The sequence below is a fragment of the Oculina patagonica genome, chromosome 5, assembly GCF_052425735.1.
Source record: "Oculina patagonica isolate OP01 chromosome 5, crgOcupat, whole genome shotgun sequence".
Classification (NCBI taxonomy): domain Eukaryota; kingdom Metazoa; phylum Cnidaria; class Anthozoa; order Scleractinia; family Oculinidae; genus Oculina; species Oculina patagonica.
This window is the reverse complement of record NC_135762.1, coordinates 22,084,295-22,110,917: the sequence shown is the minus strand read 5'-3', so window position 1 is coordinate 22,110,917 and position 26,623 is coordinate 22,084,295. Positions and strand designations below refer to the sequence as shown.

The window sequence follows — 26,623 nt, the reverse complement described above, 5'->3', positions numbered from 1 at the left end:
TTACGGCGTTCGATTTTCTACAAAAGGGGTATCATTAGCTGACATATTGGAAGGGGATACCCATATCACTAGGGATTTAGGTATCCCCCCAAATTCTCTCTCCTCACCTTTTTTTAGCCCGTTTGAACGCTTTTCGTCTATTTAACCTACCTTTGATTTCAAGTATTGGTAAATTCTCTCTTCATCATACTCACCAGAGACATTATAGTAGGACGGGATATCCATATCACTAGGGATTTCGGTATCCCCTGATCCACAATATATATATCTCTCTCCTGACTTTTTAATATTTCTTGCCCTTATCACCTTTTCAACTTTCGGGATTTTTTTGTGCCTAAGCTGTTCGTTGTACTCTTGGGACGATGATACCTATAAATCACTTTATCAGATACCAGGAGCCCATGCAGATACCTATAAATCACTAGGTGCAGCCACAGGCGGCCCAGGCTCTCTCGTTAATTATTTGCAACGGTCGTTGTCGGTTCGACTCAAGCCATATAAATAAAGATCACTTACCTATTGTTGATTGTCTGTATTAGTAGGGGGCGTCAGCGGCAAGTAGGGAATAAACGTCCCAAAACCCCTCAAAATCACACAAAAGCAGACAATCAACAACCGTGTCTGTCAACAATAGGTAAGTGATCTTTATTTATATGGCTTACAGTTTATTGTAATTTAGGAACGAAAGATCTCAAATTCGTCAATTTATGAAGCATATATTTTTCGATCGCTTGAGTCGAACCGACAACGACCGTTGCAAATAATTAACGAGAGAGCCTGGGCTGCCTGTGGTGCAGCCTTGTAAAGGTCATTACGTTATCCCAATAAACTAAAGTCTTGTTTGTTTACACATACCTGTTTTATTTGTCACTTAACTATATTGTTAATAACGATACAAACAAAAGGGATTAGTTCACATGGAATAAATGAGCATTTAATAATAAAAAAAATCTTTGGTAAGGTTTTGACAGACTCGATGAGGTCAATTTTTACAGCCTCTCCGCCTACATATCGAGTTTCTATTGCGTGACAGTCCTTTGTCAGTTTCTTGATCAAGCATGTTCGCATGTGAAATTTTCATCCACCGAGCAAATTGGAATCTCTTACAATCGCTTTTTATGTTTGAAATATTAACATGCCTTGAAAAGTTTATCGATAAGCACCATGTGCGTGTTACTATAAGGGATTCCGGCGTGTGATTCGGCTTTAATTTAAGAATAATTGCGCGGACTTGAATCAAACAGACAAACGGTTTGTTTTCCTTTGCGAATATTTGCAAAGACGCTAATATTGTTCGCTAAGAACGATTAAATTTCTGAACAAAGCTTTGTGATAAAGCAAAATGTTTTTTGTGGAATAGACCATTTTACAGTTGTCTGCTTAGTGACCTGGCCTTTGAATGGAAGTGAGGCTGGAGGTGACCTTGTTTTGATACAGACCTCACTGCTTTTGTTTTGTAAATCATGTTCTTTTGATGCTAACTAGTTTGCATTTACATGATAAAGCAGAGAGGTTTGTATCAATGCAAGGTCACCCTCGCCTCACTACCATTCAAAGGCCAGCCTGGCAGGCAACTGTAAAATTGACTATTGTGGTTTGCTTCACTTGCCCCAGTCCGCTGTGTTCAACGCTGTTGTTAGTGATCTTGGCACAATGCCAAGATCGCTAGGGATCTTGGGACGGGGATGCCTAAATTTGGGGGATGCCAAGATCACTGCGACACAGCTTCGACAGCGGTGTTTGCAGTTTTTGGAGTGAAAGGGAGAGGAAATCATAGCACAAAGAATAACCGTACGAAGGAAATGCCAGCGAAAGTGAGTAAAGAAAGAGTATACAACTGCAGTGAATGCAAGGTAAGATTTAAGCCTATCTAACTCTTAGCTTTTGTAGTACTTTTTAGACTTGGTGTATCGGAAATCTTTAACGGGGAATTTTTACAATCCCACACGGGGAAGTTTTTTTCGCCAGTTTTACCCAACCAAAAAAACCAGAAGGGGAAAAAGAGCACCCGAAATCGGCGAAATAATGTTTTCCAGACTGGCTTTGAACTGCGTGACAAGTTTGAGTTTACGGTTTACCCACAAGTAACTGGCTCACGTCGCAAGTAGAGTGGAATCTCGTTTTGTCGAACCAGTAGTCGTCTCCCTTAGATTCAAGGTTTAAATTTGCTTCATTCGATCAGTCAAACACTGCAATTTTTTCCCGATTTCTCTCGAGAAGTCTGGATCCTTCCGTCTTCACTGTGTTGTTGTTCTGTAGCTTTATTACTTGTTTTAGTTTAGTAAAGGATCTTGTTTCAAGTAGTAGTCAGGTTATAAACCTTGTATTGTCGAAATATTCTTGCAAAGATCTTTGCGGTCCTTGGCTTGATGGTCAGGGTGCGATCAAAATTTTCAAGCTATTGAGACAATCAGTGGTGATCAGTTGTAATGTGGCCTTTCAGTCCTGAAGTTTTTCAGATCGACATGCAACTAGGATATGCTCGTCTCCCACACACTTAGAAACATTTCTATCAATGTAATGCACCAGTCATTTGAAACCCCCCCCTCCCCCCCTCGGGCATGAGCGGGGCATTCACTTTTTTTGGCAAGTGAAAGCAAGTGAAGTCCCCGGCCCCTGGGAGAAAAGTGAATGGTGAACTCCCCCGCCCCTTTATATGATCCACACACATGGTAATTCCTTGTAGACACTTGTTATAGCCAAGCACAACAAGGGATGACAGTAAGGGATGATAAAAACGTTGGTAGCCGTGAAATGAACACATTGATTTCAGAGCAGCTAAGGAATACATTTGCAAAAGCTCCCCGATGGACAAGGAAAAGACCACTATTTGAAATTTCCAACTCAACTTACACCGCTTCTTATTAAAGCGTGAACACTTAAAATATGTCTGGAATGTTCTTTGTGTTTTAACCAATCACATGCGAAAACTTCAGACCGCAGAAACCACAAACAGCGAATGGGTCATCGGTCACGAAACGATATTCGGTTCTCGTTTCGCTCCAATTTACAAGTAAACACTAACTGTAATTCCTTCCTTTTTGAGAACATTCACTGCCCTACTGAAGAATATGTTTGAGTGATTTTTTTATAAAAAAAAATGAAAAACCGATGCGCCCAACGCTACGATTTGCCCCACGTTGCCGCCAATTTTCAAAAATTGTAACGAATTCGTATCTGCAATTCGTATTTGATACACTGATAGAAGGAGGGTTCGTTTCTTCGATAACAGCGAAACGATAGCGGGAAGGAAAAGCGAAAATCAAACGATTGAGCGATTGAGGTGTTTACTTTGCACCAATCACGCAAACATTTTGAATAATTTTCGTCTGGAGCCTTTGCAGTTTGCAGTCTTACGATCACGGAACCTCTGATTGTTTAAGGGTTGAAATCGTTTGCCAAAATAAATTGAATCCCTTGTTCTACCGAAAAGATTTACAATCAGTAACGAAAACTCCACAATTTTGTATTTTATATTCGGTTTATCGTGTTTACATCTTATGTCTAGACGTGTCTACAACAAACTGCATGCGCTGAACCATGTCATATAACGTCGCTAGAGAAACTGTCCTTTTTTCTTTCTTTCAAAAATCCCTGAAACCATGTTCTGGATGTGGCCCTCGATACGAAAGAATAGCAGTTCTTTAAATTCCTGAAAAAGACAGAGCGTGTATCCTGAAACAAAATATGAACTTAAGTTGCTCCGTGACCGATGGAAACCCATTTATTGTTTGTGGTTTATGCGGTCTGAAGTTCTCGCTTGTGATTGGCTAAACACAAACATTCCAGACATATTTTTTAGTGTTCACGCTTTTATAAGAAGGAGTGTAATAATTATGGAAATGCAGGATGATATTACAATATGCTCTGTGTTGTTTGAACAGCCGGCTCTCTGTTTGGTGATCTCTAAAACTAGAAACTTCCCATTACATTGTATTTTAACTCAACTTAAACTATCATAAATGAATGTCTCCAGTGTCTTTAATGCGCTATTAATGTCAAACTAACATTTAACGTAAAAGGAATTTTTCTTAAATCTTGCGGACAGTTTTCAGTTGTATTTCACTCAGTATTAGTAATTTATTCATCTTGATTGTTGTAAATGCAAAGTAAGCACATTCACAAGTAACACTTTACCTACATTTCGATGATGTATGCGAAATTACCATGCGGCGCGAAAATGCAAACCGCTGACCATGGAGTGAGTGCCCCGCTTATTCCCCCGGTCCGAGATGCAAAAGACCGTGATTTCTGGCGCATCCCCCGCATAACGGGGGACCAAAATGGAGTGAATCTGAAGTGAAAGCCCCGCTTTTGCCCCGCTCATGCCCGAGGGGGGGGAGGCGGGGGTTTCAAATGACTGGTGCATAAAAAGATGGGAAAAGACAACTGTAATAAGAACAAGGATATAGCCGAACCCCGGCCTAACGCATCACAAGCATGTGTCATGACCACAACACCGCCAGTGGCCTGGCTACCAAATCACCAGTTGTTTTAAATATATATTGGAAACCCTTACAATTATTAAGAGCTAACCATAAACAGGCTAACCGAAAAACTATTCAGGCTAATTGAAGCGCTTTTTAGACTAACTGGAGCACTATTCAGGCTAATTGGTGTGATATTTAGGCTAACCAGTGTGATATTTAGGCTAACCGGTGCAATATTTAGGCTAACCAAAGCGCTCTCTCAGCTAGTCTCTCTGTACTACTTGTTCCTAGTGCCTTTTGAGCTTAGGAGACGCACTGTCCCTAGTGGTATCCCTTGGATTGTCGATCTGGTTTCCAAACTTCTACAAATGGGTGCCTAGGGCTGATGCAGGATGGCCTGCGAACAGGCTTTCTGGAGAGCGCTTGGCCGGCGGGGCAAAAATGGAGGGGAAAGCCTGCACGCATCTCTGAGAATCATAAATGTCGCCCACGACCACCCCGCAGATTGCTTAGTTTGTCAATTTAATTTAAACAAAAGCATTTAAACCGCACGCCGGAAATCAAATTCAAAACTAAGGTAAACAAATAATGGCCGGTTGCCCCCGAGCTTAAAATTACAGAAAGTTTCTTCTGACAGCCAACAGCCAAGTTCCGAAGATGCAGTTCACAGACCCAGAGTCAGAGCCAGTGCTTGAAAATCGCTGAGAATGCAATATCAAGGACCTGGCTCAAGCCCCGGCCGTTGCGATTCACGAGAATGAAGATGCACTTCTGAATATTGAGGATAATATCGATCCTGATCTGCAATCGACCCGAGTAAACGTTCTGATCTTGTGGCCCAGTTGAAGAACAAATGTTCGAACACCAGATGTAAGGGAGAATATCTTTCTCACAAAGAATATCGCCTAGAAAATTGGCAAGCAGTCGCTAACGCCGTTCTCAAGCACGAGCAATTGAGACTAGACACGTTCCATTTTGATTTTTGTCTCTACCGGAAATGAAAAACTTCGACAACGTCACAAATAATTAAAATCCACCAATCACCACACTGCGTCCAAAATTTGAACACGAACACTTGATATCCTGAGAGATGCGTGCAGGCTTTCCTTCACGGCACTTCGCATCTTGTCGCCGGCGCTTCGTGCCGTCCGAGCGGTCTCCAGAAATCTCCGGAAAGCCTGTTCGCAGGCTAGATGCAGGAAGATCTGTCATGGTGCAGACAGTCAGGGCTAAGTTTGTAAATGGCCAATTACGACATTGGCCTTTACCTTGCACAGTTTCCCAAGTTTCTGCTCTAGAAAAGAAAGTTTTCCATTTTCTTTAATCTCTCAGTAAACTGGCTGTCGGCATTCTCAACAAACAGACTGCAAACAGAATGACTTAATTTGGCTAACAATAGGTGAATCGATGATGAAAAACTTTATATGAGTCTTACAGCCAATAACATCACGACAAAACTGACCAAACATCTTCAACAGACCAGGCTTATAACATCATCGACTTACAACAACTTTTCACTTGACTCTGAAGATGACTTCTGCTCAGGTTCTTGAAATGTCAGTCACCAACAACAGTTCTTTTCAGAACTACTCTGACTCACCTAGGCGATCACTATAATAGGAACTACTGATACTCGTGGGTTCAAACCATTTACTATGTTACTTTTATTTAGTATACATTAATTTTTTGACAAATGTTCTGTAAATAATAAATATTTAAGACCCCCATGTGAAACGCCATCGCGTCTGCATGCATTGTGTGCCATTTATTTTATGTTTATTACCGGTAGATAGCTAACTTCATTTAGTAGCAACTTTCCTGCATATCATGCGTCCCTTCTACCACTGGCCAACCACATTAACAAACTGAATTCAATATGGCTATTAATAGTAGTCTGATACTGTTACACCTGTCGGACAAGCTATACAGTTAATTAGCTGCAATTATCCTTCTAAGCTGGGGCAACTCTCTGCTCAGCTCATTAAAAAAAAAAAACCACCTAGTACCATCTTAACGCTTTGCACTCGTACCCTTATCTGAAATTACAGGTGAGGTAACCTGTTTAATCAGTGACTACATGTTTGAAAAGTTAATGCAGGGTCCCCTATACCTCTATGCAAAATGGGATCAAGTAAAAATATTTGGCTTTTCACGCGTCACGCATAATTCTAAAAACGTTTTCACGTTCACCCAAAAATCACGGCGATCCTTGTTTAGACTGTTACGCTCGGAAGGTGTAAGACCGGATATTGTGCCTGTCAAGATCACACACACGACAAAATAGCTGACAAAAGTCCCAATCCCAACCACAGAGCCAAAACAAAGATGTAGACTACGTTTAGTAGAACTATCTAAAAAATCCTGAAAAAGAAGATGATTCACGATTCACGTCTAATTCATCTCATCTTTCATAATCACGGGTTCGAACGGGTCACGTTTAAGCTAAAAATTGCGTTCACACGCATGTAAAAAGATCCTAAAATTGGAAATCGCGAATCATGAAAAATGAAAAGCACAAATCACGTTTCACTGCAAATAAATAGCCTCAATCATGCTTCACGTAAAAAGTATAATGGACCCTGTTAATAGGGAATAGAATTCTGATTTCCTCCGAAAATCATAAGCTGAATTTTGCTACCTGAACCAGAGTGCTTTTGATGGATCATTTCTTGCGCTTGGATCTTTACGAGTCTACAAGACTTACAATTTTTGAAATAGTTAAGTCTGGTCTCAGATTTTCAAACAAGGACCTTGGTTTCTTGGCGAGTCTTGGCATAGGTTGTACTACTTTATACGGCAGAAGCTTCTGATACGGTGATAAAGTGTAATTAACTATTTTGAGTTTTTTCTTTTTGATCAACAGCAAGGACAAGATGGAGAAAGGGAACAACCGCAGGCCAGTGCAAAGGAGGAAGGACAGTTTAAGATCCAGCGTTGTATACAGAGCTTGGTGCATTCCACCCACTGCCGAGATATCAACTGCCAGCATTTAAGCTGTGTCAAGATGAAGCGTGTTCTGGAGCACACAAAAACGTGCAAGCGAAAAACTGGTGGAGGCTGTCGTATTTGTCAAGAGCTCATTCATCTTTGTTGTTACCATGCAAAGCACTGTCAAGAGAGGGAATGTGTAGTGCCATTCTGCCGGCACATTAAACGCAAGCTCAGACAACAACATACACAGCAAAGGCTTGCACAGTCTCAAAGTCTCCGCCAGCGGCTGGCCACCATGCAACGTTCAGGTATGCAGGCTCCTCCTCAGATGGCAAGCCAGATGCCACCAAGCGTGGAAGTTCCTGGAGCAGTGGGACAACCTCATCTACAGCAGCCTCCAGTTGATATGGCAGCTCAGGCATTTCCGCATGAGCACTGAGACACTGCTTTTGTGTAGCACCGCAAATCAAAGTGTGTTAATATTGATGGTGGTCAATTATGCTCACAGCTTTTGTTAAATTTTATTTTGCACACTGTATATATTTATTACATTTTATAACAAGCTTTGGCCACTTCCAGGACTCTACTCAAAAAATTGTGTTGCTGGCTTAAGCCAACCAAGTACGTTTATATACCAGTGAGAATATTGAGTTGCCTTAGCGTGTAGCAGAGGTTTCTCCTTGCATTAAATGGGAACAAGGCAAGTGTGGTTCATTGTAAGCAAGTATAATTTGTATTGTACATGTAAGTATTAATCAAAGATCTCTTTGAGATATCGACTTTTATTTTATGAAGTTAGTATGAGTAGAAGGTTTATCCTGGGCATTGTTGTTCAAACATATCATGGAAGAATTCAAACGTCTTTCAGTTCAAGCATTTTTTTTTTATTTTCCCGGGGGAAATGCTGTATTTGTCAGTTGCGACGGCTGGGCGCTTTGCGACTCATACTTTGGCTTGGTTAAAAATGGTAAACTTTGACGTTTACCTTTAATCGAAATAGTTGTTTCCTTTCGAGTTAGAAAGATTTCTACTCGGCTTAATGCAGGGTTCCCGAGAAAGGTTATGCACGACAGAGTTACCTTTTGTCTCGTCACGCATTCTTAACCCCACAGTGAGAAGTAAATTTTTGTTTGGATATTACCAAAAGCCGCTTCTCCTCGTGTTATTCTTTACCTTAGGGCTACACATGCCATTTCTAACGACTACATTTCCAGTAAAACAGTTGCTGTTTTTTTTTCTAATGGCGATGCATTAACTTCTGAACAGAAGCAAAAACTTTTAGCGTTTACTGCTTCCATCCGAAGGTAGGCTGGGTAGGTAGCAACATTTTAGTGTGTGAAAGACTTGTACCAGTACAGATTTGCGGTGTTCATCGTTTTAGGAGTACAAATTGCGTTCTTAATCATTTTAAACTTCGTTGCCTTCGAGCGCTGAACCCCTCACATTTTTAATTGGTTATGTCACGTAAGATTTGGGCTACTCACGTTTTTAATTGTTATATAACAATTGTAAATTTGACAAGTCGCGTTTTTTCTACAAGAACGGAAGTGTTGAAGCACAACTATAGAGTGACACGCTTTGATCACCCACAGTGGAAAGTATTCCCTTGAGAAATTAAAACAGTCCCTTGAGAGTATACAAGAATGTGGTTCGAGATAGAACAACTTACCCACTATTCTCCTTCTTTTGCTTGTAAATAAGCAAAGAGTCGAAAAAATGTTGTCAGTATGGTAACTATTGTAAGTATTGTTAGTGTAATTTGTAAGTATGGTGTATTAAGGTATGGTGTAAGTATTCTAAGCATTGAAAGTATTGTGAATATTGTAAGTTTTTTTGGTATTGTATTGTATGTAGAGTAAAGCAGTGAACTACCTAATAATAAATCAAAGATCTCTTCAAGATACCAACTATTTTGCATGAAGGATGAGTCGAAGGGTTTATCCTGTGCATTGTTCTTCGAACTTATCATTACAGTTGCTTTGTAGTATAGTTTAACAATTTCCTTTATTTGCAGAGGAAATGTTTTATTTGTCAGTTGTGACAACCGGGCGCTTTGCGACTTAATTGTTTACACTGTGGATTGGATAAAAATAGTTAACTTGTCGACTGCCTTTTTACTAAATAGTTGCTTACTCGAAGGTTATGCACGACAGAAAATGTGTGTGTGTCTGGAAGAACATGAAAAAATGATTATTTACTCGTGTTTAGTGTGAGTCACGCAATCAGTTGTCACAAAATTTAGTGCCTTAGGTTAAATATTAACGCTGCTTTAATGTGTGAAAGACTTGTACCAGTACAAATAATTTTGGGTTCTTAATCGTTTTAAACTTCGTTGCCTTCGTGCGTTTCAACTGTTCAGGCAAGAGGGAGGACAATCAGTAACCTTTAGTAATTTTGAACATTTCTTTTTAATTCGATTGTTCAATGTTGTCAGTTTCTCTTGCAGTTTAAGCATTTGTGTATTTTTTTAATGTTTTAGTTTGACGTTATCAAAAACTGGATCACTGTAATCATAATTAAATCCATTTGACCTTTTTGCTACAGTTCGAGTCATACAGTTGGTAAAGTACAGGGTAAATTTGTAACGTTTATCAAGACTACAGTACTGCCTGAAATCATGTGCACATCCTGCACATCGACCGCGGGTTGTAATTTTCAAACGATATAAGCGCTAGTGATTTTTTATTCGTCTTTTAGCCTTAGTTATGCAATCCATTGTTATGAAATTTAGTGCCTTAAGTTAAATATTAGCGACGTTTTTTATAGATCGCCTCTCAGAAACACTGTGTTGAGTTTTGTGTTGCGATAAGAAAGCTGAACCACTCACATTCTCAATTGGTTATGTCATGTATGTGTAGCTATCTATAGTAGCTAGCATTTTTATATTGTATATATTTTAATTAATTTAGATTTTCGTTTTTAATTTCGTGAAATAACTGTAAACTAGCCATAAAGCTAAGATTATTTCACGCTAATAAAGTATCTATCTATCTATCTATCTATCTATGATATGTTAGATTTGTTATACCTATATTAAACGTTTGTAAATCTGACAAGTCACGTTTTTGCTACGGGATCACAAGTGTTGACACATTACTATTGAGTGACGCTTTCATCACCCACAACGAAAAGTGTTCCCTTGATAAATTATAACAGTCCCTTGAAAGTTTACAAGAATGTGCGGAATTTTTGGTCAGAGTGCGCCAACCTTCCCTGCTAATCTTTCTTAACAAGCAAAATAGTCGAAAAAAATAAACTAAAAAGAGCGTGATTCCTCACCCATCTCCTGCTCATTTCTCTTACATGTAGCTTTGCTACTAAAAAGATTTGCCTTTGCCAGTACAGTACCAGTCATATCTTGTACCAATGCTACCAGTGCAGAGATTTTATATATTTGATATTAGATACATGTACTGTGGGTATCTACCATCTCATATCCAAATGTACGTTCATGGAATAATGAAATTGTTAAATATTTGGTTCAGAGATGATTTTTTTTTTCAATAATAATGTTATTATTGCCATTTGCATTGGGGTTTTAAAATCACATCAGAAATAATAATTTGTTGGTGGCATTTCTCTATTGAAATCTGATATCAAGCCAACAGACTTTGCCTTGTGTCATATGTCTAGACTAGTGACACAGGGAAATGGGTTGACTTTTTGCATTCCTGTATAAAAAATTTTCAAATTCCTAATGTAAGATTACATTAAAATTCCTGCGTAATAATTCTTTGGATCCTGGTGGGTTAATTGAATTTGAAAACATTAATGAAAAAAGCAACTAACAACAGATTTATTAAAGACTTGTGTGAACATTCTTGAAATGAAAGATCGCACTTTTTAGAAAACAGCCTTGTGTGACATCGTAAGAGGATGAATTCGCTTTTTTTATTCACTGCTCTTTACACAGGGACTTGGATGTGGGATGTAGCCCTTAGCTTGCAAATTTCCACCTGAAATGAAATTCTAGCCTGTGTGAAATGTTGTTTTTAGAAACCCTTTTGATTAAGTTGAAATAAACATGAAAATGTGATGAAAACGTGGCAGCAAAAAGTCTAATGATCACAATGAGCCGATTAAAAAAGCAGGAATGCACAACCAACTTTTGCTAAAATACAGATGACATGTATTATGGAGACTGACAGATGATCAATACAAGCTGCTCATTTCAGCAAACAAAAATGATGCAGAAAACAACTGCACGTGCATTGTAAGTTACCAGCTTAGTAGCTGAATATTTAACAAATCATTATGGACATTGGAGTTAAGCTAGGCTTTATTTGTTTTACAAAATTGCACTTTAAAAGGAGAGGGACACTATCAATAGCACTGACATGGATACCGTAGAATTCCGGTTATAAGCCCCCCTTATAACCCCCCGGTTATAGGCCCATCAACCTGGAAACAAAAAAATACATCCGGTTATAAGCCCCCCGCTACCAGATGACAGTACTGAATAGGGCTAAATGTTGCTTTAATATGTGTTTTTAACTTCAAAATGTATTGTCATCAACACTCCCGTGGCTTGTTTTGAAACGTTTTTTTCATTCTGCTTATAAGCCCTCCCGGATATAAGCCCCACCACTTATAAGCCCACCCAAAACCCCTTACAAAGTTGTATAAGCCCAGGGCTTATAACCGGAATTCTACGGTACTCATTTTCTAGGGGTTAAAAGCTTCAAAGTTTTGGTACTGCTAACAGTGTTTCATTTCAATTTTACAAAGTTGTAGCATACCAAGCTCTGCGTTAAGTGTACATTTTCCAAAAAGACTGCAAAGAAATAGGATCTGTTGAGTTATCAAGAAATGAAAATGACCTTTTAAAACAATCTGTTTTATCTGAGGCATGACCCTTGGGCAGCAGTGTAACCTAAAGCTCATCAGTCATGTAAAAAAGATTTTGAAATTGGTTCCTCTTTAGATATAGAAGGGTCACAAATAAACTTGAGCTGTGCCCCAAACTTGATTCTGGTACCTTTTGGTTATCTTTTTTCAAAATTTCTTACATAAGCATTCCCATCACTTTAATGTGTCCCCTGGCAGAGTAGTTTTTGACAATATCTATTCATTACAAGTTGTTCACAATGTCTAGATATTTTCCCTTCTTTTCTGTTCATCCATTGTGTTTCCTTGGGTCTTTTGCAGGTTATTCTTTTAAGCTCCATAAATCTCCTTGACTTTGTGTCTTGACTCCTTATTTTCTTTTAAATGGATCTGACCAGACTTTCATATCTGAAATTGACAAAATTATTTTTACAACAATATAGTTGGTAATTAGGTTGGAAAATTATGCGTGCAGTGGGTGTAATGTTAGTGGAGAGCTGTGTTAGCTGTAGCCCTCTGCACGCATTGCAGTCCTTTATGCTAGTCTAGTTCCTTTAAGTGTTCACTAGACTACCTTATTATAGGAAATTAACGCTTGTGTTAATTAAGATACTTGAAATTAACGCGACTTAAATTAATGCGAATTGAAGAAAAAACTACTCCCCAATAAAGGAAATTAACGAGAACGAGGGGGTAACATTTCAAAATGAAGGTAATTAATGTGACGCACACAGAGAAAAACACTTGTTGAGACAACAGGAACAAGTCTATTTCAACACTAGGCGTATAATCCTAAACGTAGGGTAAAGTGAAGGAATCTGACCGCCTCACAGTTTCAGTGATAAAGGCAGATTTCTACTCTGATGAAATAATGCCTTTTCCTGGGAGTCAAGATAGTTTGGACTGTATCCAGAAATTGGTGCCAAAATAATGGAAATTAAGGTCATGGAAGTTAACGTTCCACTAAAATTAAGTTAAACGCAACTTAAATTAATACGATTTTTTGAAATTCATGCTAATTTCATGAAGCGTTAATTTCCTATAATAAGGTATGTTCTTGAAGTGCATAGAGAGTTTTAAAAACAAACGTTCGGGGAAACCCCTTCATCAGTGTAAATGGGAATGCTTGAGCTTAGTGTACCTTGGTTCCTTTTCATTTGTTTTTTCCCAAAAGAAGGATTGAATAAATAAAATAGATAATAAATTAGTTGTCTTTATTTTACGAGGGTTGCTTTTATAGTCTCCCACTCCCACTTCCCATCCCTTTCCATAGTGGTTTCTCCCTCCTTGTCCCATTTCTTTTGCAAAATATCACAAAGTGTTGCAAATTTGTTTCAATTTCTCCCGGTTCCTGCCACCTTGGGAATCCAGCAAGCTTCCCGTCCTCTCTTCTACCCCCCCACCCCTTTTGGCCCAGGCTCCTGCCCTCCTTTCCCCCGTCCCCCTCCCCCCGCCTGCCATGGCAGACATTACTTACTTCCTGGTTGAATGTTTTCCTGTGTGATATCTTTCCTTGTGTCACTCTGAATTTGCTCTGTGACGAAATAAACTGAGTTTAGATCATAAAGCATTTAACAAATCGACCCCATAATTCTACGGTTTCATTTCATACAAATGACAACATAAAATGTTAAAACTCGTTAGTGCTGAATAGTGAAACCACGACTGAAGTGAATGGTTTCAATGCAAAGTTTTGGAAATTTTATGGTGAAATTTCTATGCTATATATAAGAGCACTTGAAGGCTATGAAAAAATGTGGTTAATAGCTAGCAGTGAATATCAGTGAGAAAACAGTTGAAGCTAACAATAAATAAAACGTGCGCTAGTAAATTACTCACTCAAGAATATCTGAAGAAGAAAAAAACAAGAAAAAACTAAAAATTCTACTCACGGAAGACTTCTGGGTGAAGTTTTGGATACACATAAACGGGATATAATGCTGCAAGGGTAAAAGTTACAAATCCCCCGATAAAAATCGCTGACTTTACTTTGTTAGACATTTTTTTCCCGTGACCAAACGACTGTACTTTTTGAGTTGAGCTTCAGCTTATCCGGATGCTTTTCGAGCATCAAGCAGCCGCCATTTTGTCCGCCAGTTGTACATACAGCCAGCGGTGTCTGCCGATATCACGTGGTACGTCGTGACAATGTGACAATATATTTCAGTTCAGTCACATGTCAGATCTTCGAGCTTTTTCTTTCGTGCAAATTTCGTCTAAAAATGTCAGAAAACAGTGGTGATCTGAGATGCTTTTTTGACGTTTCTATTGGTGGTGAGGGTGGTAAGTGGACGAATATTTCTACGTTTGTAAAAAATCAATTCGGGTGTTTCCTTGAATCATGCTTCAGTTTCCATTCAAAAATGTGCATACTGCATTTGTACCAAATAAATGATCAATATTTTTAAAGTATTCTTTATGGGAGAGTCACGTAAAAATTGCGCCACTAGCCTGTATCCCAAGTTTGAGATTTGAGGACGTTTTGATTTTTTTAAAATTTGCTCTATGGTTTGAAAATTTTTCACATTCAGTTCTTTCTTAAAATAGTTCTTTGAAGTCATAGGCTTATAAACATTCTAAAGAACAATCCCAAACTCATTAATGACTAATCAAGTTAATAACCGGTATGCATGCATCTGGGACACCCCGTCCTCTTTCACTCTTTACTTCTCCTCCTCTCCTCGCCCGCCCACCCTTCCCACATGGGGGGGCGTGCCGACTCCCTCGCACCCTCTCCTCTCTGTGGTCACTACCGCACTCGCTGAGTCTCATTTAGTCGAGTAGAGAGGCGTCACCCCCCGGCCACCCCCACTCCCCCCTTCCCTTCAAAAGTGTCTCGCTCACACTGGTCCTATCCTCACTCATGTCTGACCTCCCCGCTGGGATCGCGACTCTCTCCACACAGCCTCGCCTCCCCCGTCCCTCACACCCCTCTCCTCAGGTCAGCTCGCATCCGTGCCCAGGCAGTCCACTCCCTGACCCGACGGGCGTGGTGTCGCTCGTGGCGCACCCGTCGCCGCTGCGAAAGTCTCGACATGGCGGAGGAAGTCTCAAGCCATATTCTTGACTCCCCCTCGGTTCGATCATCACATCGCCCGTTGTAACCCACCAATTATCGCTTCATACATAGCTCGAGACTCGTCCTCGCCTAAAAATGGCATAACATTATGTGATCATAATTAGCACAGATTCTCATAATATTTTCCCTATTTCAACATAGTTTTAGTTTCAACAGAAGGATATAACACAGTGTTTTATCATAACATTGCATTGTTCCAGAAAATATCCACACCACTCCTACCGAAAGTTAAATTTTTGGTATGCATGCACTCTCCACCCCGCTGAAAATTCCAGTTTAGTAAAAATTTGGCTTATGACAATTTCCTCCCTCCCTGTCAGAATTTTCAACAACCTTCCTTGATGTGGGTATGGATATTTTCTGGAACCAAACGTTTAATTTTCAAACACCTTTAACTTGGTCAAAAAATATGATTTTTTCGCATGCAGTGTATTTTTAACTCTCTTCTTGGATGGCATTTAGAAATGTGATGAAACACTGTCATGTGTTTGATATGCATTAAATGTATATCAACCACGTGACAGCGTTTCATCATTTATATTTCATTCCTTCCAGAATATTTTAGAATACCAGGTTCCATTATGTTGCTAAAACTAGGTTTAGAGAAGGTTCTGTCTACAAACTACCAGCTCCTCTAGATATAAATCATCTAACATTGGGGAGCTGTCTGGAAGAGCAGACCATTCTTTCCTATTATATTATTACAGGGAAGGGTACAGCAAGGCCTGGGGAGGACTCCTACAGTATATGAAAGGGGTGGGGATGCTCGTTGGAAATTTTTAAAAAAGAACCCCTAAAAAAGACCAATCTGGGTGTGGCTCAATCTTTTCTTGACCCAGGGCTGTGCTCTAAGGGTGCCCGGGTGCCTCAGGCGACTAACTTTTGTCTTTGGGTGACCAGATAATATTATTTCTTTCATATATTAAGCTTTATGCTGGGCACCCTGGATCTCATAGTTTGGAACCTTTGGTCTCCTTGTAATTTTTCTTAGAGCACATCCTTGTGACCCCTAAAAGATACTTAAAAAAACTAAGAATAGAATTATATTTTATACTTTTTCGTGTGCAGCCCTAAACGAGACCATTATGCCTAAAAGTATTCATTGATGTTTTTCCGGAACACCCAAAGCAAGACCAAAAATATGAAATTAATTTTACATCCCTAACCGAGACGACAAGCATCCCCACCCCTTTCATATACTGGTCCTGCTCTGGGCTGTCTACAAACTACCTGCTCCTCCACAAATCACCTAACATTGGGCGTCTGTCTGGAAGAGCATACAATTCTCTCCTAGGAGACTATTATAACTGGGAAGGATACAGTAAGGCTGTTGTGTGTGTGTCAAAAAAATGTCAACTTGGTTTGTTGTGCATAAAAAGCTAATTTGAAGTCATTGGTTGTGTAATTGTGGCATGATGGAGTCTTCCAAGAAAAATCTTTTACTGGTCGGGAGTAGTACCCAGAGATAAAATGTTGGGGGAAGGGGAAAGGGGGGTTGGGAGTTCAGAAGCTAAATTTTTTATGGCTATTTTTGCCATTTTTAAGCATAAAACTTGTGAGTTCATGTTTAGCTCAATAGAACCTTACACCCCCCCCCCCCCCGACGTGTTTTTCCAAACAGCCAACTGGCCTGCCTCATGCCAGCTGGGATTTTTAACCATGTTATGTTCATTTAAAATATTTGTTTTAGAGTTTTTTCATATTGACCCTGCATAAAGAGCCACACTCAGGGAGTGGTCATTTACCTTGAAATATATCTTGAAGTTTCCCTTGAATTTGTCTGGGGAAGCTTCAAGTTTTTTGGGAAACAAGGCAAGCTGTTTCCCTTAGGACCTGTCATTCATGTTAAACACTAACTGATTTTGTTATTCAACAGTTGGAAGAATAGTGTTTAAATTATTTTCTGACAAGTGTCCAAAAACAGTTGAGAACTTTCGATCACTGTGTGTTGGAGACAAAGGGAATGGTCCAGTGTCAGGAAAACCACTGCACTACAAGGGCTCAACTTTTCACAGAAGTAAGTATTGTTTCAAACTGATGAACAGTGTAGACAATCTGTTGCTTATTAGTGATACAATAGTGAAAGCTATCTGATTCTCACAAAATGATTTTCCTCACAAAACATACAACATCAAAACTTATGGATTTCATATTTTGTTAAAACTTATTCCACGTGTTTGCAATACTCTTGTGAAAATTAGCAATTACCAGTAATTCTTCACAATCATCAGTTACGGCATAAAGCAAATAACGATTAATTTTGCAAGTTGCCCTTTGAGCAAGTTGAGACAATTGACTGCTGGTCAGAAGCCTTTCTCAATATTGTCCTACTTCATCTACCAGCAAAAAAGTCCAAAAATGTTTCTTGATCCATTCAATAAAATCCTTTAATAGCTCAACAGAAAAATCCACTCACCCTGGCCTGGGCTATCAGAAATGACTTGCATTGCATGTTACCGAATAATATAATTATTTGAAACAGACTGACTTGATGATGTTGTTGTTCTAGTTATCAAGGGCTTCATGATCCAGGGCGGAGATTTTACCAACCATGACGGTACTGGTGGAGAGTCAATCTATGGAGAAAAGTTTGAGGATGAAAACTTTGAATTAAAGGTATTAAAGTTTTTGTTTTAATTTGCTTATAGTTTTATTTGGCTGCTGGACAGGTGACGCTGCTCATTGGGAGCTGCTAAACAGGCTAATCTGGGCATTTTTCAGGCTAACCACTTTGCTATTCAAGCAAACCAGAGTGCACCAAGCATGCTGGTTAGCCATAATATTGCCCATTAAAAACAATTAAAGATGGTTTCCACCAAACATTTGAGCAATACAGGCAAAAAAAAAAACCACAGAGATCTCATAGCATGTAACAGTTTGAGTACACTACAACCTACCAAAACTTTAGCTCTCAAGCTGACCCTGCGGGAGAAAATGGATTGAAGTTGTCTACATCAGTTAAAACAGATGTTTCATGCCAGTTTAAAACAAAATGGGGTGCATTTTAAACATTTTTAAGAGTTTTGACTTTTTATTAGTTTTCTCGAGAATGCTTTAGAGTTTAATCACGGGGTCACTAAGACAAGTGAATTTCAGTGAGATGTTTGAAATAGTATATAAAATGTTACCATACTATGAGTAGGTTTTTGGTACTTATTTTTTGCACTCATTGCTTGAACTTTCAGTGGAATCCGTCTTAATATTTCAGCTAGCCCTTCAGACAAGGAGCTCTCAAATTTTGCTTGCCTGGGCAATTGTATGCTTGTCTTAGTTGACTTTTTTATCATTTAGTTGGCAGCTGACTTGCCTGGGATGTTGCCCATCGGACAAGTAAGAATGAAAATTTACTTGGCAGGCAGGAAAATCAATTTTTCCCAGATGAAAGGAATATTTTTAACCCAACACATCCTCTAACACACTGGCTGACATGCTATCAAAGAATGTAGTTGTTTACAAATGCAAGAAAAACTATTACTTTTTTACTTTCCGGATTTACTTTGCAGCATGACGTAGCTGGTTTACTCTCCATGGCAAATGCTGGTCCGAACACTAATGGATCACAGTTTTTTATCACTACTGTTCCAACTGGACATCTTGATGGGAAACATGTTGTCTTTGGTAAAGTGGTTAAAGGAATGAACATTGTTCAAGAACTTGAAAACACGCCTGTTGAGAATACTAAACCCATCAAGGTAAATAAAATAATTAACAATTCATTGCATTATTAACTTGGGATTTCTTTAACGTGTCAGTTAGATGGTCAAAAGCTCAACTGTTACCTGGTAGAAAACAAGAGCAAAAGCTCAAATCTTCTAAGAAGAATTCTTGCTAACTTTCTTTCAAATGAACAACTTTCCATTGTTGTCTTTTCCACTTTTAAAAGCAGCATTTGACCTTCATGCTTTAGGGAAAATAGGACACTGAATGCTGTACATAAAAGTTTGTTACTGGGCCTAGGGGACTTCCTTATCAAAGGGGTGGGGATGCTCGTCATCTCGTTCAGGGGTGAAAATTTCAGATTTTTGGTCTCGCTTACTTTCAGCCAACAAGGTCTTGTTTAGGGTTGCACATGAAGAAATCTAAAAATGAAAATGCTATTTTTCTGTATTTTGTAGGTTTAAAAAAATGCTTGAGCCGTGTCCAGACTGGTCTCCTTTAGGAGTTCCTTTCAAAATTTTCGACAAGCACTCCTTTCAAATAGGAGTCCCCCAGGTTTACAGGGTACAGATTTGGGCACTTTTCTGGAACAGATAATGTGCACAAATGCACAAACAAATATCTTATTTGTTTATTAATATCATGGTAAAATATGTAGGATAGTAAATTTGCAATGAAAGTTAGTTTAGGATTGCTGTTATTTCAAGCTGTGAGTTGTCTGCCCCTGTACAATAATATTTTCATTTGGGATTATTTTTCACTTTAGCCCTGTGTCATTGACGACTGTGGTGAGTTGCAGCCAGGAGAAGATGACGGCACAAGTGTTGATGATGGAACAGGTGACCTGCTCCCTGACTGGCCTAATGATTCAGGAATCAGCAAGGCAAGGCAATGTTCCATGCAGCAGCATGTGTTTAATACAGAGAACAACAACATCCTCTTTATTTCCTTATCAATAAATTAAATTACAAAAAAATTTATAAAAATAAATTACTAGAGATAAGGAGTTCTGGCAACCCGAAATAACCACTAGGTTAAAAATGCCGGGTTGCCAGTTTACAAATTGAGTTGTCAAATTTTTGGCCGGACACACACACGCACACACGGACACACATAGTTATCTCTAGACCATGTGGGCCATTAGGCAATTGATCAATTAGCAAATAAAAGAGTGAGAGGAAAAGAAAGAAAAAAAAGAAAACATTGTCATTGTATTTAGCATGGCTGTGCTAATTGTGGACACAATAAACAAATATTTCAAATTGAACAGAAACTTGTTAAAAATTCCAACTGGCAGGAGGCTGACCAGCTGGCTATTTACATAGCGTGGATGAGTTGAGTTCGGTATGACAGAAAACAAATCCTTCTAGAGGCAGGTAGGAGGATTTGAACCCGGGACCTCTGGATTACAAGCCCAGCGCCCTAACCACCTAGGCCACGCTGCCTCCAAAAAAAATTGACTAGTGAGATGTGTGGGAAAAGAAGTTCATTTTATCAAGATGAAAGAAGGAGGTCCCTTCTGTCTTTATAGTCCCTCCTATTTCAGCATGTCTTGCCCCCAGATGAAATCATTTGTTATCTCAAACAACAGTCTTTTTCAATAATTTGGAGGGGGAAGGAGTTTAATAAACATGTTTTAACTTACTGTTGTGACTTGTCTACACCAAACCAAAGAAGTGGCATGCACTTTTCTGTCTTCATGATTAACAATGCAATTGTTTTTTTTTTTAGATTGATGAAATATTAGATGCAGCAGAGAAAATAAAGAGTATTGGAAATGAACAGTTCAAGAAACAAAATTACACAGTAGCTGAAAAGAAATACAGTAAGACACTTCGGTAAGATTAATAATATTTTTTTTTTCTCTTCCCTTGTCTTTTCAGTCATGATCACAAAGGAAAATCAAAATCAAAATGGCTTAAAGTTTGAAGAATGAATTAATTTAATTGAAAATATACATGTAAATAATGTACTGTACATAACAATGTCCAATTTGCTGAAGTGAGAGACTCACTGGACTCATGAATATTTCGAACTTTTAGCCATATTCCGAGGGTCTTTCTACTCCCCCACCCCCTGGTGGGGAAAGGTGGGGGAAAAGTAGAGGGACCCTGGGAAAGAGGATGGATTCAAACATTGGACTCCAGATTGTGTGGTCTGAGTTTAAAACCTTGGCCACTAGGGTCTTTGTGTTGTTTGTGTTCTTGGGCAAGTCACTTTACTCTCACAGTGCTTGTTAGGGCAACTTGGCAAAATGCTGGTAACAGTCCCAGGGGGGTACTCCGGTTTGTAAATGACGGGGATGATCAAAGGATTTTTTTGGGTTTGAAATTTTTGATTCCGGGATTTTCTTGGGTTGGAAAATTTGGCAAGTATTTTTTTGGGTGACGTGATTTAAATAGGGGATTTTTTTGGGTATTCAAAACAAACTAAAGTGCCTTGGCGCGGCCTTGGCGTATTTATGGTATGATGAATAAACAAACACGAGTGTTCAATTTATATGGTTTTCTTTGTGTTATATTATTACCCTTCCTGGCAATTTAGGGGTATTTGACAGGGATTTTTTGGGGGGGTTATTTTTGGTCCAGGATTTTTTTGGGTAATGTCCGAAGACTTAGGGATTTTTTTGGGTCCTGAGTTTTGCCTCCATTCGATCATTCCCGTCATTACAAGTACCCCCCTGGGGTAACAGTGAGGGGCTAGTATCCTATCCAGGTAGCAATACCAGTAGCTATGCCTCTAACCGCTTTATACTAAACTAAAGTAAAGTGAAGTGCTGAGCTGGTAACCCAGTATGGTGATGGTCATTAGAAAATTTGAATTATTTCAGTTTTCGGTGAAATTCTAACTCTGAAATTCAAAGTCGAACTAACGATTGCGTTTTTTTGCTGCCATCAATCATAATTATGGCGACAGCAAACAAACCATGAAAAACAGAAACAAACAAAATGGATCGAAATCAACCAATCACACCTGACAGACTTGACCTTTTGACCTGGTTGAAGTGAACTTCTGTTTCCCGAGAGGTCCCTTAAGATAATTGACAGCAGCAAAAAGCAGAAAAAGCACAAACCGCAGAAAAGCAGAAAAAAAGCAGAAAAAGCGCAAACCGTTGATTGTGGATTGAATTTCAGAGTTCGCATATCACTGAAAACCGCAACAAACCCATAAAGGAGACCAATTTGGGTGATGCTGAGGTTTATTTGGCTCCCAAAAGATACCATTTTCCATGCCTGATCTGCCTAGACTGCCAACACGGTATGACAGCGTTTGTTATTTCTTCATGTGCAACCCTAAACGAGACCACAATGGGTAAAAAAAATTGGCATTCTATCCTGAACAGAGGCCCTATTATAGGGAGTCGTGCAGTCTGACTGCAGGCCGTCATATTTTTTTCATTCTAGACCCCAAATTTCTTTTGTTTTTTCCTTAAGACCGAGACCGCCACACATTTCTTGGCCATAAACCGCCAGAAAAAAATGTGTCCACAGACTGACGCTCAAAATCAGTTCAATCCACCAGACCCGCCAGAGTATAATAAACCCTCTTTTTTTAAATTAAATAAAAAATTAAAATCCTTTTGAGAAAAAAAAATCTCCGAAAAAAAAAAAAAAAAAAAAAAAAAAAAAAAAAAAAAAAAAAAAAACCAAGCGCGCACCAAACATGAAACCGAAATAAATTTCATATCTCCGTGCAACCATGTTATATCCTCTATGAACACCCTAAGTTAGACTAAAATCCTTAATTTACACCCACCCCCCCCTGAGAGAGACAATTAGCATCTCTGTCCCTTTCATATTGGAGTCTTCCCCCTGCCCCCAGGCTTGGTATGCCAGCTTATCGTCAAAAAAGCACTTAAACTATATGTTGTTGGAGTGGAGAGGGAAATTGGAGTGGTATTCCCCTGCCCCCCCCCCCCCAGGCTAGAATAAGCCACTGTATCTTCAAAGAAACACTTTACCTAGATGTGTTGGAGTGGAAAGGGAAATAGGAGCGGTAAAATGAGTGAACTCTTTAAATCATGTCTTTCAGCTATCTCAATCATGCAGACGACTCAGATGGAGAAACCAGCTCTGAAAGTGAAGACGAAAAGGACAAATCAGAAAAAGAAAAGAAAGAAAAGATCTATGAAGAAAAAATAAAAACATTGTCAATAAGTTGTTATTTAAACAGGTAGGATATTATGTGACTACTAGGACAGCAAAATATTTAATATTTGATATTATAAAACGTTCAAGTATTTGCACAAGCTGTGATTGGTCATTTTGAGTTCATTATAGCTCCATAAAGCATTACTGATTGTTGAACTTCTATTTTCAGAGCTGCCTGCAAAATCAAATTAGGGGACAATGCAGGAGCAGTGGCAGACTGTAATGAGGTACAGTTAAGAAGTTTGCACAAGCAACACAACTTCACACTGAAAATTGGATAGCAAATCAGATTGTCAAAGTTGTAGTAATAGCCACAAGGCACTAAAACTGTTCATTTTTAACTTGGAAAAGAGTTGTAGTGAGCGAAGTGAATTTCACTCGATTCCTGTTAACATAGGCACGCAATGCGTTCAAGTGTTTTAAGGCCTCTAGAGAATTAGATTTGTTTTCTGATAAATTACATATTAAATATAAACATGCTTAATTACTAGCCGAAATATTGTATTATTGTTGAAATAGACCAAAACTTAATGTTTCCAATGATAATATTATTTTGCCTAACCTTCAAAAAACAAAAATCTCGATGATTTGGCAAGTGCAGAATGCAATATGGAACAATTGAAAGTATGATGTTTTATATATGTTCGTGTTTATTTGCTTTATTTTACTTTCGGAAAAACTGTTCACAGGCTACTTGTATTCTTTCCCAGGTGTTCCTTACGTTAATCTTTGCAAACGTAACACGACACTTTTGTTCGTTTGTAACAAAATACTTTTGTTTCCATTGAAAATGCCGTAACATGAAACTCTCGTTTTTTGTTTGTTTTACGGCGACATCGATGACATTTGTTTAATTTAATTAAGTTACGATTTAAACTGCACGAAAGACGATTCTCAAAAACTAAAGAACAAATCTAATCAAAAAACATCTTTTTCGAAAGGGTTTTTAAAACGCAGTTCAGCTAGGATATCTCTTTTCTGGTTATGAGGAGTTTCACGCCGAAAATCCCGGTGCAAGTTTTTGCATTCCTAATTACGAAAACGCTATGAAAGTCTAAAAATTATTTAATTAATTTGTGGTTTTCACTTGGCGCCACGAAGTCTGCAGAATCCTACCACAAACACGCAATACAAGTGATGTTCATGAGAGTTCCAGCAAAATACGTAGACTAAACTGCGCATGCGTTTGGCGTAAAGAACGTTGCCCTAGAACGTCGAGTAGTACCACAAGGAGAGCAAAGGGTTTTCTGAAACAAATATATACGTTTGAGATCTTCACATGAAAGTAACGTAGATGTGCTCCAGGTTTTACCTAGGGGTACGGTCAGGTGCTCCCCACCCCCGCCCCCTCCACAAGGAATAATTAATTAATTGATATTAATTAATTAATTGGTGATTAAAAGTTTACACATTAGCGCGTTAGGGGTTTAGACGACAGCCCACCAAACCATCACAAAAGTGCATTCTGCACTAAAAAGGAAAAATAAAGAGAAAGAAAACAATTTGCAACAGATGGGAACTCTATCTCTTGGTCTTTTTTTTGGTCTTTTTTTTTTTCAATTAGCAGCTAGATGACAATCAAACTAAGTGAAGTAAAGTAAACTGAAGTGTGGAAAGTTAAACATCATTTGTTTTGACAAATCTTTATTTGTCAGTTTGTTGTTTTTCGATTCGTTTCCGAGTTTAGTGGCTTATAGCCACTTTGATCGTTCTCAGTGCCTGCGCTCAAGGCTTGATATGGTCTCACATTGCAATATTTATCAAGTGTGCGGAAAGAATGCACATATTTAACAATAAGCATGAGCATCCTTAAATAAAATGTTACAAGGCTTGAAATATGTTTCTCCTTGTTCAAATTCAAGGTTCTGGATGTAGATGAAAACAATATAAAAGCTCTTTACAGAAAAGGACAGGCTAATACAAATATGAAGGACTTTGAACAGGCAAAGGTATGTTGGAGTACAGGCTTAAACAACAGCTCTGTTTCAAAATTCGACAGAGTTATGTGCGAGGCAATGCAGTGAGGCATGCAAGACAGAAATCCCTACTCCAAATAAAAAGACTTACTGCAAGCGACCTAAGCGAACTGAAGGCTATTTGGAGTGCTATTTAAGCTAACTGGAATAAATTACATGCCTCGCTGCCTCACACTCGGTGACAACCCAACAAAACTAAAGCGGTGGATGCTTTCCACTGATCAAATGATAAATCAAAATAATTATCTTATTAATTATTTTGTTAGTGTCTCTCAAATCAATTAATTTTCTCTGCCTTCTGCTTCAGTAAACATTTCATTGCCTGAGCACACACAATTTTTTTTCGATAATAATTGCCTATTATTTGAGTTAAACTGCAATCTTGTAAGCATTAAGTTTGTTTTACTCTCTTTTGTCAACAGCTCGATCTTCAAGCTGCCGCTAAACTTGCACCTGATGACAAAAGTAAGTGACTATCTTTGTTTTCTGAGGGTAAAGGAGGCAAAAATTGCACCACTTTTGTTATAACATTTTTTAAGTGTGGAACCTGTTACAAATTGTGAGGCAAAAAAAGGTAAATCCTGTTTTGAAGCCAATTGACCCATCAGCGCTTGTCCCAGTTTCTGTAGCATTAAGCAGTTAGGAGTATTTCTACTCCCCCATGGATGGGATGCTAGTCCATCACAGGGTTACCCCCAGCAGTTAATTTGCTGGTACCCATTTATCCACCTGGTTGGAGAGAGGTACTATGAGAGTAAAGTGTCTCGCCCAAGAACACTAGGCGGTGCCCTGCAGTGACTAAACATGGAAATATTGTTCAATGTAACCTTTGTTGCTTTAAATTTTGCAGGTATTAAAAGTGAGAGTGCAAGACTAAAGAAGCTTATAGAGGAGAAACGTAACAAAGACAAACAAATTTATTCAAAATTGTTTTCATGACAAAACTTGTCATTTAGTAGTTTAAGAATAACTGTGATCCACAAAACTGAAAAAAAATCATTTGCAAATTCATTTGCCAATCATTTGAAATAACATTTTCATGTAGTGTTAACCTTCATCTTAGGTCATTTAAGTTAATTGCCCATTATTCTCAACAATGCACTACAAATTTGTCCTTTTATGAGCACTGAAAAAATATTAACTTAGAACGAAGAAGTTTTTTCTCTCTCTCACGCTTTTGCAAGGGAAAATATAAATTATTGTCATGACTATTAGTAATGTACAAACAAATTCTTCTGTTACTTTGATGTAACTTTATAGGTCAGTTACCACCAGCTGGAATGGTGATTTTGCTTTTGCCGTCTTTACTGGTGGTTCGCACAGTGTAGTTTTATTTTAATTGAAAGATCTTTGATAGATAGCCTTATATAGCTAGTTAGAATAATATCAGGAGTTTGAACACATTAAATCAGTGCACAGTCTACAGTTTTTATGCATACGTGGACCTTATTTGTCTTGTATGGTCAGAGTACTTCCTAAAACGTTGTACAATTTTCACGAGTTTTGCTGTTCTGCATTACCAATTAAAATATACTGTCAGCACCACAACTCTTGCGTCTTATGTTTGTTGGT

The 26,623-nt window shown here is 38.6% G+C and overlaps 3 protein-coding genes across 3 annotated transcripts; 2 read left to right on the top strand and 1 right to left on the bottom strand.

Annotated features, from left to right (window-relative positions):
- Positions 1-1,685: 1,685 nt before the first annotated feature.
- On the top strand, positions 1,686-10,417 carry LOC144655065 (histone lysine acetyltransferase CREBBP-like). Its single transcript, XM_078515284.1, has 2 exons — positions 1,686-1,853; positions 7,294-10,417. Exons 1-2 carry the CDS (start codon positions 1,686-1,688, stop codon positions 7,798-7,800), a joined length of 675 nt encoding a protein of 224 aa, XP_078371410.1. The 3' UTR covers positions 7,801-10,417.
- A 1,050-nt stretch (positions 10,418-11,467) lies between these two features.
- LOC144653333 (small integral membrane protein 20-like) lies at positions 11,468-14,307 on the bottom strand. Its single transcript, XM_078513306.1, has 3 exons — positions 14,081-14,307; positions 13,666-13,722; positions 11,468-12,596 (listed from the first exon to the last, which is right to left on the bottom strand). Exons 1-3 carry the CDS (start codon positions 14,187-14,189, stop codon positions 12,559-12,561), a joined length of 204 nt encoding a protein of 67 aa, XP_078369432.1. The 5' UTR covers positions 14,190-14,307; the 3' UTR covers positions 11,468-12,558.
- A 14-nt stretch (positions 14,308-14,321) lies between these two features.
- LOC144653314 (peptidyl-prolyl cis-trans isomerase D-like) lies at positions 14,322-26,599 on the top strand. The gene is made up of 11 exons (XM_078513289.1): positions 14,322-14,471; positions 17,144-17,284; positions 17,777-17,883; positions 18,771-18,959; positions 19,691-19,807; positions 20,656-20,762; positions 22,957-23,097; positions 23,245-23,302; positions 24,938-25,024; positions 25,474-25,516; positions 25,902-26,599. The coding sequence occupies exons 1-11, from the start codon at positions 14,411-14,413 to the stop codon at positions 25,988-25,990; spliced, it is 1,140 nt and encodes a 379-aa protein (XP_078369415.1). The 5' UTR covers positions 14,322-14,410; the 3' UTR covers positions 25,991-26,599.
- The last annotated feature ends 24 nt before the right edge of the window (positions 26,600-26,623 follow it).